Source organism: Acomys minous (assembly GCF_964271855.1).
Source record: "Acomys minous genome assembly, chromosome: 13".
Classification (NCBI taxonomy): domain Eukaryota; kingdom Metazoa; phylum Chordata; class Mammalia; order Rodentia; family Muridae; genus Acomys; species Acomys minous.
The window spans coordinates 40,356,872-40,370,707 of NC_140495.1; the positions used below are offsets into that span (position 1 = coordinate 40,356,872).

The following is a 13,836-nucleotide window of genomic DNA, read 5'->3' on the forward strand; positions in this document are numbered from 1 at the left end:
GTGGATGCTGGGATGTAAATTCAGATCTTCTGCAAAAATAGTATGTTCTCTTAAGCACTGAGCCATGTCTCCAGACAAATTTCTTGGTTTTACATCTAAGTAGTATTCTGTGTTTGTGCGCGTGTGTGTCTATATGTGTGCGTCTATGTAAGTGTGTGTGTGTGTGTGTGTGTGTGTGTGTGTGTGTGTGTGTGTGTGTGTGAACTGCTTTACCCATCAGTTAATGGACACTCAGGTTATTCTCGGTGTAAGTAGTGCTGCAGTGGATGTGGAAGTGATGGGTTTTGTTTGTTTTTTTACACTTTTTTGAAACAACATCTCTCTATGTAGGCCTGGATATCCTGGAACTCACTCTGTAGACCAGGCTGGCCTCGAACTCACAGAGATCCACCTGCCTCTGCCTCCCAAGTGCTGGGATTAAAGATGTATGCCACCATGCCCGGCTGGAAGTGATGTCTCTTCAAGGTACTGATTTCATTTTCTTTGAGTACTGTCTTAGTGAAGAGATGCCATGACCAAGGCAAGTCTTATAAAAGAAAGCATTTAACTGAGATCTTGCTCAGAGTTTCAGAGGGTTAGTCTGTTCTCATCATGGCAGGGAATATGGCAGTACGTAGGCAGGCACAGACCTGGAGACGTAGTTGAAAGCTTCACACTGTGAGCCAGAAGCAGCAGGCAGACAGAGAGAAACTGGGCCTCATGCGGACTTTCTGGAACTCCAAAACACCCCCAGTGACACAATTTTCTCCAACAAGGCCACATCTACTCCAACAAGGCCACATCTACTCCAACAAGGCCACACCTACTCCAACAAAGCCACATCTACTCCAACAAGGCCACATCTACTCCAACAAAGCCACATCTACTCCAACAAGGCCACATCTACTCCAACAAAGCCACATCTACTCCAACAAGGCTACATCTACCCCAACAAGGCCACATCTACTCCAAAAAGGCCACACCTACTCCAACAAGGCCACACCTACTCCAACAAAGCCACATCTACCCCAACAAGGCCACATCTACTCCAACAAAGCCACATCTACTCCAACAAGGCCACATCTACTCCAACAAGGCCACACCTACTCCAACAAAGCCACATCTACTCCAACAAGGCCACATCTACTCCAACAAGGCCACATCTACTCCAACAAGGCCACATCTACTCCAACAAGGCCACACCTACTCCAACAAAGCCACATCTACTCCAACAAAGCCACATCTACTCCAACAAGGCTACATCTACCCCAACAAGGCCACACCTACTCCAACAAAGCTACATCTACTCCAACAAGGCCATACCCAACAAGGCCGCATCTACTCCAACAAGGCCACATCTACTCCAGCAAGGCCACATCTACTCCAACAAGGCCACATCTACTCCAGCAAGGCCACATCTACTCCAACAAGGCCACATCTACTCCAACAAGGCCACATCTACTCCAACAAAGTCACATCTACTCCAACAAAGCCACATCTACTCCAACAAGGCCATACCCAACAAGGCCGCATCTACTCCAAAAAGGCCACATCTACTCCAACAAGGCCACATCTACTTCAACAAGGCCACATCTACTCCAACAAGGCCACATCTACTCCAACAAAGCCACATCTACTCCAACAAGGCTACATCTACCCCAACAAGGCCACACCTACTCCAACAAAGCCACATCTACTCCAACAAGGCCATACCCAACAAGGCCTCATCTACTCCAACAAGGCCACATCTACTCCAACAAGGCCACACCTACTTCAACAAGGCCACATCTACCCCAACAAGGCCACATCTACCCCAAGAAGGCCACACGAATCCTTCTAATCCTTTCAAACATATCCACTCCCTAGTGACTAACCATCCAAATATAAAGAATCTATGGAGGCCAATCTTATTCAAACCACTGCAGGTCCATACACTGCAGGTCCATACACTGCAGGTCCATACGCTGCAGGTCCATACGCTGCAGGTCCATACACTGCAGGTCCATACGCTGCAGGTGCATACACTGCAGGTCCATACACTGCAGGTCCATACACTGCAGGTCCATACACTGCAGGTGCATACACTGCAGGTCCATACACTGCAGGTCCATACACTGCAGGTCCATACACTGCAGGTGCATACACTGCAGGTCCATACACTGCAAGGACATACACTGCAAGGACATACACTGCAGGTTCGCAGTGGTATTACTGGTTCATTGGTGGTTCTATTTTTAATTGGGGGTTGCTGGAATTCTTTTTTCTTTTAATAACTGCACAAATTTACATTCTCATCAATAATCACGCATCATTTTTAAAAACTTATTTAGCCAGCACATCTCTTTTTAGTATAAAGCATATCAAATCCCGCTGAATCAGAGTTCTATAAATGTTCCCACTGGGGAACTACTGGCACAGAGAGCTTCCGAAGTCATCATAATACTTAAATACATACAAGTTTTAATTCTATATATTTTAAAGCACATTTCTGATCATACCCTTTCCTTGGGCAAAAATCCTCTATGGATCCCATGTCCTGGAAACATGCAAATCCCTATGATCACTGAAGTGGCAATAGGAAAGTGGTTCAGTGGTGGTGGTGGTGGTGGTGGTTGGTTTGGCTTGGTTTTGGGGTTCTGGGTTTTTTAGGTCCAACTATCTTAGTGTGGCCTTCAGAAATGATGTTAACGCGCCTTCTCTGTTCTAACTCTGATCTTTTCCATTCACCGGCTTCTGTTCGTGTTATCCGGGTCCTCCCTGCTCTCTTTTCTCCCGCTGTGCATCTGCCCATGTGCTGCTGTCTCTGATGAAAAACATCTGTCCCAGCCTTGAACATGCAAGAGGAGCAAGTTTTAATTTTTATAACATTTTATCCATGTGTGTATATACTGTCTATGTGTGGGAGTGTGTGCCAGGGCACGTGCTGAGGTCAGAAGTGACAGCCTAGGAGAGTTAACTTCTCCCCTCCTATCATGCAGATCCAGGCACTCCATCTTGGGGCATTAGGCTTCATGACAGGGGTGTTACTCACTAAGTCTTTCCAGTGTCCCTCATTTTAAATCCGCAGTTTAAAGCCACTCCTGTGGGGTTGGCTTGGTTCCAAATTTATCTTCATATCCAAGCTCATAGTAAAGTACGAGTTGGGTCCCTTATATAGAATTAGCCGTGTAAATTACTTTCTGGGATTTCAGTAAACAGTGGATTTACACATGGCTGCCTGCCCTGGGCTTGTGTATGTACTGGGCACGGTGTATGATTAAAAAGAAAGCCATTTCAATACAGAAAGGCCGACGATCCTAAGACTGCCTAACAGTTCTGCCACTTGGGGACTCTGGCCATTTCCTGCTTTGGTGTGGGCTCCATGTCAGTTCTGTAGGAGCAAGGGTGGGCTGCCGGGGTCAGGGTGCTCCCACGGTGAAGCACCCTGGGGTGCTCTGGAGTTGAAGTCCTCCTTCAGGAGGATCTGTGTGAACAAGGCCTCCAGATGACTCTGAGGTCTGTGCATAATTATAGTTGCAGCTAAATATATTGTTGTCCTGATCTCGATTCATTTATCAAAGAAACGGAAGTGTGTTTCTCCTTTTCCTTCAGCTAGGTCACGGTGGTAGAACCCACTCTGAAAACGGGGCCATGGCAATACATTTGCTGACTCACCTCTAACTGCCGCTAGTCACACTGTTTAGACATCCACGCCCTCGTCAAAATCTGTCGTCTCTTGCAGCTGATCAGGTCGATCCCTGCAAATCCGTAGACTGTGGCAAATTTGCCCAGTGTGTAAAAAATGAGTGGACGGAGGAAGCAGAATGCCGCTGCAGACAGGGACATGGGAACCGCGGGACCCTGGACTACCAGGACTTGAACTTCTGTCCCCCTGGAAAGACCTGTAAGGCTGGCAGAGGACAGGCGGCTCCATGCAGGTAAGCCAAGCATGCAGCTAGCAGATCCAGAATTCATTGCTCATACTCTGAGAAAGCTATCATGTGGATAAACGCGTGTGTTCCTCTAGACCACCAGTCGCAAGTTTTATTTTGGATATTATAAGTTAAATTATTTATGTAAACAAGGCAGGGGATATGTTGATGCAGGATCCTGTTTGCCAAAAGCTTCTTTAGTGCACCCAAGTGATATCTGGGGAATGAGGATGATACAGTTACTGTGTTGTGCATGTTGTTGGTGACAAAAATAAATAAAGGAATTATTTTTGTAGGTGAAGGAAATCATATGGTGCCGTAGAGTTGGGACTTTTCCAAGTTCAGCAGGCAGCCTTGTGAAAACACACTCCTCTCACCTTTCTTTGGCCTGCTTCTGCCTCAGACGTGGGGTCAGGGCTCCAGTACAGCTGGGGCTGCAGTGCACAGATCACAGTTGGCAGCACCATGCAAGGCTTCTGTTAGTACTCACACTTGTCCCCCAGAGAATCAAGAAAGACCTGAATTGTTTTACTCTTGTCTTCAACAATCATGTGTGGGTGTGGCTGATTACAGGAGTCCATTCCTTCCAAGTGTCCTAAAGTGATCTCTCCCCAAATCAGAATGGATGGGGAAAGCTTTTCAGTGGGCGGGGGAAGAAAATGAGGTGTGATCAGACATCAGTGTATGCTTAGGAGAGAGCAGGAAACAGACCTGGGACACACAGAGAAGGTTTGCTCTCAAGGCCTTCAGCACGGGCCAGTCATGGGTCCTTTTCAAGAACATGGCCAGCCTTTGTCAGCCCCAACCTCCAAACACACAACACCAAACACACGCTTGCTGTGTGAGTGTGTGAGGTGGCTGGCAGGTGGTTCTGGCTCCCTCACTCCCCTCTTGCTCACTCAAGTGGCCACACTTCCCAATGTCACACAAGGCCACAGCACCATCTAACTCCCAAAACTCCATCTGCAAGATTTCTTCTCTTCTCTTCTTTTTTTTTTTTCTTCTTTCTTCTCTTCTTTATAATACTCACCCTAGGTCAGTAAAGCATCAACACTTTTAACACTGGCCATGACAAGGAAGCACTGTTCTGGGCTCAGATTATGGATATGAGTGTAGATTAATAATCAAGTTAGAGATGGTCATGTGATGGTGCATGTATCCCTTCTCTAAGACATGCTTTCCTTATTAATGATAAGACTGAAAGAGCCAGCCATGAGGCTGCTGGGGCCATGAAGTGACATCACAAAGCACTTCCCCAAGACCACGCAGCACAGGGAGGGTATCCCCTGACCAAGTGAAGCTGATGGTTCTCCGTTGACTTCTTTTTGTCCGTTACAGTTAAGGCACTAACACAGCTTCTTATGGCTTTGACATTCTGGTTCTAAACTTCCTTTGGAAATGAGAAAGTATAAGAGACAAAAGATGATAAGGTACAGTGATGTGTGGTTTCTCCGTAAGACAGCAAACTGACATGAAATAATATTTGCAACAGCAAGATAGGTGATAAACAGCAAAGGCAACCTCCAAAAAGAGCCTTCTATACAGGGAGTATCTGTCAGAAAGCATTGCAGATCAATGAGGGAGAAATGAGCCAGTCACTTGGGGCTCTGCTGCAGCTGCTCCCCATTTACAAAAGCAGAGATGCCTACGCATAGAGAGAATACATTTTAGTGACTGTTGAGCCAGGTATGGCCGCCCAGCACTTCAGACACTGGGGCCAGTGGACACCTGCAAGTTCAAGATTGGCCAGTTCCAGTTTTCAGACTCTCCATAAAATAACAACAACAAGATGTCTATAATCTAAAAAGTCCACCCTAACGAGACACAAATCCAAGAAGACATTAATATTTCCCTGGCAGACACAGGTAAGGAGGGGGTCCGAAATGAAACTAACAGATAAATAATAAGATTAATGAAAAATATAGTCTATGCTATAGACAAACTACTGTCTATAATAATAAGACCCAGAAACATCCTAATGATAAAGTGAGCCATGGATACAGAGGTGCTATTTACAGAAGAAATCCAAGGCCAAAGAAAACAGAGCATGCTCAGTCTCACTGTCCATAGGGATGTCCAAGCACAGTTAGGACCCTACGTGTTGTTCATGAGTTTGCCTAGGAAGGTGATACCATCCAATGCCGATAATGTGGAACCCAGGGCACCACTGCTCCAATCATCACTGCTAGTGGACCTGTATATTAGAAACATCTCTTTCCAAGAAAAAAAAATTGTCAGCATCTCTAGAAAATAAAAGTGGCTTGGGTGCCCAGCTTTTAAACAATTTTTAAACTTGTACCCATTGACTACCCTGGGCCAGGTGCTTCTAGGTCCTTGGCCTCTCACCAAAAGAGTTGAGAATGAGGGTTCATATGGATTTACAGGAGCTGCAAGGGAATAGGACAGTGCAGGTTACGGAGGATGCACTATGAAGATTGGCAGTGGGCCGCATGACTGAGAGCACTCAAGGAAGGCTCACTGCCTGGAGCCTGGAGCCTTTTTGATGGGGTCTCAGAGAAGGAAGAGCTGGCCACCAAGGGGCATAGTTTGCATGGTCCTCTGTCTTGAGTCATAGATTGTGTTATATAGTTTACTTTTCCTTCTGTGCATGTTCCATTCTGTAATGCATCTGAGTTTAACCATACGCATACCCAATTGTGCATGGGCATACAATAGCAGAGAGGGGATTGTCCCTAAAAAATGTACCAGAGGACACAATTTCGTCTCACCCATGTGCACCCAAAACAAGTTCAGTCCAGGTCAGCCTCTTTATTTTTCATACCCAGATACACTGGGAAAGAAAAGGAACTCTCAAGATGTGCCTGTTACCAAGGATGAGGAAATGTAATGTTGTTCAGAGATTAAAGGGTTTCACCAGAAAAGGGGGTGGAGTGGAGTGAGACGGGAGACCAGAGGGCGAAAGTTACCAAAATCCGTTATACCAAGCTACTGAGTGTCTATAAACTTAAGGTAAATAAAGCAATACATGTTTTAAAAGATTGAGAGAAATAAATGTTTTCTTACAAGGGAACCTGTCTAGGGCAATATCCTCCAACTATTATGCCCATTTTATGATGAAAAATATGAAGTGAATACGTGTGTTAATATAATAACATCTGGAATTGTATACAGCAGTTGGAATGAGCCCGGACTTGAGTAGCATTATGAACAAAACGCTCTAAGTGAGTTCTTAGAGCAGTCACCACTCAGAGCTTCGCCTGGGCAACAACTGCCTTCCTAGCACGATGAATTCCTCTCATCTTTGTCAACCCTTCGGGGACCAGTGCCCATACGATAACCCACCTGAGGAGAAACTCCAGTGGCTCTGCCTGTAAGGTTGTGCTAGGCGGTTCCACTTGTCCTAATTTCAAACCCAGAATGGCAGGAGACTGCGGCTGCTCTTACTGTGGGGTCTGAAGATAACAGTGCTGCTCTCTCTCCCAGGCCACCAGATCACATTACAAACCAAGTTCACAAACCGAGTGTGAAAAAATTACGTCATCAAAATAAGGTAAAACTGAACTTTTACATGTTGGTTTTAATTAGTTTAAACATTGAAAACAAAAAAATAGAACTAGTTCTATACCTTTTTTTTTTTTTTTAATTTGGTAGACTTTTAAAAACTGGGTATGAGTGGAGGAGATATTTCCTGATACAAGGATAGAGGCTGAATATGCACCAACTGAAATATGTAGATAAAATAAGGAAATCACAGAAATAAACTAAGCATTTTATAATATTCCCAATCTTTAAAAAAAAATGTGTGAGTAATCAAATGTGTTTTTTCAAAACTGAAGATTTCAAAGTAATACTATTCGTGGCACTGGGTGTAACTTATAAGTTATTCATATAACTTATTCATAAATTCTTTTTCTTTGCTTTTTGAAATAAGCTATGTAGCACAAGCTGGTCCTGAGCCTTATGTCCTCTTTCCTTGGCCTCAGGAGTGCCGTGGTGGGATGCACCAGGTGGGATACAACTGGCTTAATTTTCTTTTTATTCCAAATAATCATCCAAAATAAAATATATGTAGAAGCAGCATTATTTCAGAAAGTGAGCAACTTGGGAAAGTCTTCAAAGCTCAGGTCTTTTATAAAACAAGTTATTTTACCAAGATGATTTTACAAAAAGAAAATAAGTGATCTATAGTCAGAGTACATATAATTGAAAGAACTTTAGTTTCTCAAAATAACCTTAAGGGAAAAGATTGGACATTTTTATTCCCAAATTAGCTATTTTTTTAATTATTATTTTTTTAAGCACTGCTCACTCTAGACATAATCAATAAAAGAAATTCCTCAAGCCTACATCTGAGGTGGTTACCAGCTAACATGCAATCAAGGACACCGTGACAGTAATACTAGAAGGAATAACTTTTACCCAATTGCATATGGGGAATGAGTGAGGTGTGCTACCTGAATTTTTGAAACCAGGAGAACTAAAGAAACAGAACTAGTTTAGAGATAAAGGCCATGAAATGATGACAGGATACAGGCTCTGATACTGATAAAATTTGATCTTATTTTGAAAGGTGATTTGCTTTCCTAAGGAAAACTGTATGAGTGAGAGAGAGAGAGGAGGAGGGAGGGTAGGAGAGAGAGAGAGAGAGAGAGAGAGAGAGAGAGAGAGAGAGAGAGAGAGGGTCTGTTCTATGCTCCAAGGTTACAGACTTTGTGGTGGCTGACGGATGTGTGTGTTTCCTCGTGGAAGAATGCTGTAATAGGTTAGTGGCATCTGCTATAACTGAGAAGCAATGTGGTGAAATTCTTGCACAGACCGTTTGTCATGACTGCTCCAAAAGAAGGCCAGCCTGGAAACGTATTTGGGTTTTCAAAAGGAAGAAATGCAGACCCGGTGGGTTATAAAGTTGAGCATAAATGGCGGCTGTTCTGACCCTTTCCAAGACTTCCTAACTAGCAGGCCCGCTCTCTCACCCACCAAGGGAAGCTGGACCACAATTCATTGTTGACGTGACCTTGCATGGCTCTTGTAATAAATTCTCTGTCTTCCAGGTAGCCAACAAAAGGAATTCTGAACTATCAGCTATAGGATTTGAAGAATTTGACCATCAGGATTGGGAAGGAAATTAAAAACTGAAATCAAACACATCGTATTTTAAACTGCTGTTGAAAGGCAACTTTATTTCTTAAAGAAAAGCGTATCTATTCTAATATCTTCTGAAAAATGTAGTCAAATGCATTCAGTGGTCATTGGAATCCAGGCATGTAGCTGACACTGAGAACCAGCATGCTTCAACTATAAAATAGTCAGGTATTTGATGACTGGTTAAGCCTGAGCAAGGGGAAAACACATTTTTTAATCAAAACTCAAAGCAATCAGTGGAACACATTTGACTATTTTTAGAGTTACTCAAGTTGAAAACAAGACAAAACAAAAACAGGATGACTTTTTTTTTTCTGTCTTTAAGTTATTACTTAAAGCTTATTTCCAACAAGTGCAACCTGCTTTGAGAATTGTACAGTGTCAAGGATCAGGCTGTTTTATATATTAGAGTACTCTTTAAAAGACTATCATTTGGGCTACAGAGATAGCTAAGAGGTTAAGGGTGAATACTGCTCTTCCAGAGGACCCAAGTTTCAATCTTAACTCCCACAATGTATGGCTCACATACACCTACAATTCCAGCTCTAGAGAATGCAAACACCCTCCTCTGGCCTTGCACACATATGCACATAGCCACAAACAGACACAGCCATGTATGCAATATTTTAAATTAATTAATTCTTTTAGTTGAGTTGGGGAGGCAGGCTGGAGATAGAACAGATGATGCTCTTCCAGAGGACAGAGGTTCAGTTCCCAGCACCCCCAAGGCAGTTCACAGCTACTCATAATTCCATTTCCACGGGCATCAACATCCTCGTCTAACTGAGTACTGCAGGCACCAGGCGGCTATGTGGTGCACATACATGCAGGCAGGCAAAACACTCATACACCCAAAATTTAAAAATCTAAATTTTGAAAATGTAATATTTTAATTTTAAAGATGATCACTTGAGGGTCAGGTTTCTCATATACGAATATAGTAGCAAGCACTGCAATGAGTATGTCTCCCCCCCTCGTGTATGTGTGTGTGTGTGTGTATGCGTGTGCGCGCATGCGTGCATATGTGTGTGTTCTCTCTCCCTCCCACCTGGGCCTGTAGTTTTTAGGCATTCTGGCTTTGTATAAGCAGTTCTTGCTTACATAGTAGACTTTGTTGCTCTTCAAAAGACAGAGAAACTAAGGCTCAGAAACACACACTTCCCTGTTGCCACCCAAAGGACAATTTTGAAGGAAGACAGTTTGTCCATAAGAAGCTGAAGAGGCGAGCCTAGACATAGCGTGCCCGTTTCCCACCAGATGACAGTGTTGTAGGAACCAGGCCCAACTGGGCTGCCTGCCTGTCTTGCTGTTTCATGTCCTGTTTCTAGCAGCTTCCATGTCTGTGTTTATCTTGGTTAGCTAGTCATGTTTACTGCTCTGAGAACGCGCCCCTCCCTTCCTCGAGACTTTTCCTCCTGTGTGCGATTACCTCTTGAGGGATTTCACCTGGGAGGAGGATTCCTGTTTGGCTGCCTATAAGAAGGCTCTCTGGAACTCTGGGATGATGGATAATAAACCACTGCCGTGGCTGCTGCTGCGGCTGCTGCTCTCTTAACACGAAGGACCCGCTGTGTTAGTGTGTCTGTGTGTGTGTGTGTGCGTGTGTGCGTGTGTGCATGAGTTAAATCCGCAGTCCCTCGCCCTCGACTCGGTACTGCGGTGGCTCGGGTGTCACAAGTATCTTCACTCTGTGTTGCATGAGTCTGTATTAGCACCAATGAAATACAGTTCAGCATCTAATGCGCTGCTTGATGAAAAAATTCCTATCTATTCACCCCTTTTAAGTGTCCAATTATCAAATATATTTGGGGCAAAATCTTGAGTTTAAAAATAATGTAAGTACTATATTCAGAGGTTTGTAAAAAAAATCCATGTGTATTTTACTTGTCATTCCATGGATTTGATAAGTGAGTTAAGTGGGTTATTTTGATACTGCTAAGACAACAAAATAGTAAACACTGGTAGCAATATTTAACAAGAACGCTACCAAACCAAAATCAAAATATTTCCTCATAATGAGGACAGTACGTTAAAGGGATACAAGAGTTTTAAATTCCTCCCTGTTGGCCTCACAAATGAGGGGCTTTGATCCCCACTCCTGCTCCAGTCCTCCCACCAACGAGGCTCTATATCTGGAAAAAGGAGGTCAAATTGGTGAATAGTTACAAAGTCACAGAGTGAAGAACAGACTGACCCAATCCCATATCCCTGGAATGTCCCAGATGGGAACAGAATTGCTAAACGCACCAGAGGCCAGTCACAAGCAAGGGAAACACTTACGTAAGGACAGAGAATCCTCTACCCCTTCCTACCCCAGCCCACTCATCCGCAGTTTAGTCCTAGGCTAACCAGTGCAGGACAGGTGTTTGTAGAGATGCTAAGTTAGTGAAAACATTCTATAAAATGTGAAGGAAAGGGTCCCAATTTAGGCTAAATGCTTCTTACTCTTTGGATCATCCATCTTTGGGCATCTAGAGAGGCGCAATGGGGAAAGATGTTGGTCTCCTTCCACCCTCAGAGAGCTACCAGGCGCGGGGAAGATTTAAAACCCTTCATAGAGCAAGCTACACAGACCGGTGTTCAAACCACAGGCAAGAGTCATCTCTGGGTCGCCAGGTTTTATGAACTTTCTTTTCTCACATAGTCAGAGTCCGGGGTGAGACATCCAAGACACTCAAAAGCTAATGTTTGCCACCCTCCCATCTCAAATGAGATTAGTAGCTCACACATAGCTCTGCCTATCCCCTGCATGGAGATTACATAAGACTTTCTGGGCAGGACTCAAGGAAATTTCAATTCCCTAGAGTGTCTATGTCTCAGCTTAGCTACCTAGCACAAGGCTCTCTCCCCAACATGCCCCATCTGACAACAGTGTGACATTTCACATCCTCTGTTAAGAACCACACAATACACAAGCACATTCTACATATAAGGCATTTATTTGGATTTCCAGTAGATCAGTATTTTAGGAAAAGTATTAGATACACACATTTCATAAAATGAGAAAAAATTAACAATTATCAGTAGACAAATTTCCAGATGTGAAAATTGGCCTCTTCATAAGCCTGTTTGTAGTTGGAAATTAAGTTTCTATATTGATGAAAATTAATATTAAAGATTGTGCAGTTTTTACTGTGCATTAATTTTTCCTAATTATCTCCTGGGAAACCTCCAAGAATCAAAGTTACTTCATACACAGGTTAGTGCTGGGGAAAGAAGACACTGATTTGAATTGTACCAAATAGTTGAAAGCTGTGGCGTTGACACAGGCAGACTCTCCACTGACCCTTGCATGAGGTGCACGCACAGGACGCCACGTTCCTTCCGGGGCACCTCCCGTTTGGCTAAGATGCTAAGATCTACACGCCACGTGACTCATGATCCAGGGTTACTAACTTTAGTTTCTGCTCTTAAACTGTACAAAATGCATCCTGAAACCCAACAAGGACCCCGGAGGTGTTTGCTGTCTAGGATGTATGCGTGTTTCCCAGCTGAAGTGCAGTCTTCAGAGCATGCACGATTTCCCTTCTTTTCTACTGCTGCGCTTATCTGCCCTTACCGGGCCACTGTTCCCGCACCTCATCCTTATCCTCATAGTTAACTGGCCTCTGCCCTCTCCTCTGCCCCAGCATGCTGCTAGTGTACCTTCTGGGAGAAGTTACAGGTGTTAAGGACAAACAGGGAAGTACAAGAGCTGGAGCAAAATTATTTGCATCTTTTTCACAGTCAAGCACCAACTTGTACGGCCTCCCTGGCTTTCTACAAACTTTTCTTTAATCCCAGCACTCGATAGGCAGAGACAGGTGGATCACTGGGAGTTCGAAGGCCAGTCTGGTCTACAAAGGGAGTCCAGGACAGCCAAGGCTACACAGAGAAACCCCGTCTTGAAAAACCAAAAACAAACAACCTTTTCATATGAGGAAGTAAGGCTATCCCTAACCTAGTAGTGACCAGTCGTTTAGTTCAAGAGCTCATCTGTGGATCCAAGTGTCTTAATGCTATTTCAAGAAACCAAAGGTCTACATATTTGAATCCCCTGAGATCCATATTAATAACCTGTGAGTTAAACTATCTTCCAAAAATATCCAGCGAAAGCCCAGGGAGATGCCTCTGTGGTCGAGCCTAGCCTGTATGAAGCCCTGGGTTCAATCCCTAGCATGGAAAAAAAAAAAACCCAGTTAATGAAGATGGCATCTAATAAATATCTTTAATATCTATTATTTTTTTTCCTGTGGTTTCTATCGTCTAAATCTCACAAGCACCTCCTACTCTTGTCTGAAGCTGTTTCCCTGGTTGCTTGTGAAACCAAAGGGTTCGCTGGCCTGCTAAGCCTTCTCACAGATCAGAATAAGAGACTTTGCTTCACTAGAACACCTTTCGGGCAGGCTGGAGTTTGGTTGCTTTGCTTCTTCTCATACTCCTGCACACAGGTGGTCTCCAAGAGGTGAAGGGGCAGCATCCTTTGAACACACCAGGCCACTCAACATTCCCTGATCTTGCTGAAAACACATCTCCCTACCAACAGGCATCTCAACTGTGCTGCTGGCACTGGGCACTGCGTCACAACTGAATTTAACATGGAAACACTTGCTGCCTTTTAATAGTCTATTAAAACATACATACACTATGGAAGAAACTGGAGCTGACAAGCATTAGAGAAATTAGTTCTTCTTATATAATATGTTGGTTTAAACTGATAACTTTAAATGGCTGATTACAGGAAGAGAAACCCACAAAACATGGCAGAGAAGACAGATTGGAGTCTTGTAGAATGTCGTTTCTGCTGTGACCCCAAAAATGATATCCTAAAGTTTCCCTAGCAGGATCTGGGTGCTCTGACATG

General features: G+C 43.8%; 1 protein-coding gene across 1 annotated transcript in view; it reads left to right on the forward strand.

The window, feature by feature from the left end:
- IMPG1 (interphotoreceptor matrix proteoglycan 1) overlaps positions 1-13,017 on the forward strand; it is a gene marked incomplete at its 5' end in the record, with an annotated part of 140,878 nt that extends 127,861 nt beyond the window's left edge. The window contains 3 exon segments of the mRNA XM_084754326.1: positions 3,701-3,896; positions 7,335-7,401; positions 8,903-13,017. Of these exon segments, the coding sequence (XP_084610452.1) occupies positions 3,701-3,896; positions 7,335-7,401; positions 8,903-8,980 (341 nt within the window). The 3' untranslated portion in view covers positions 8,981-13,017.
- Positions 13,018-13,836: the final 819 nt, after the last annotated feature.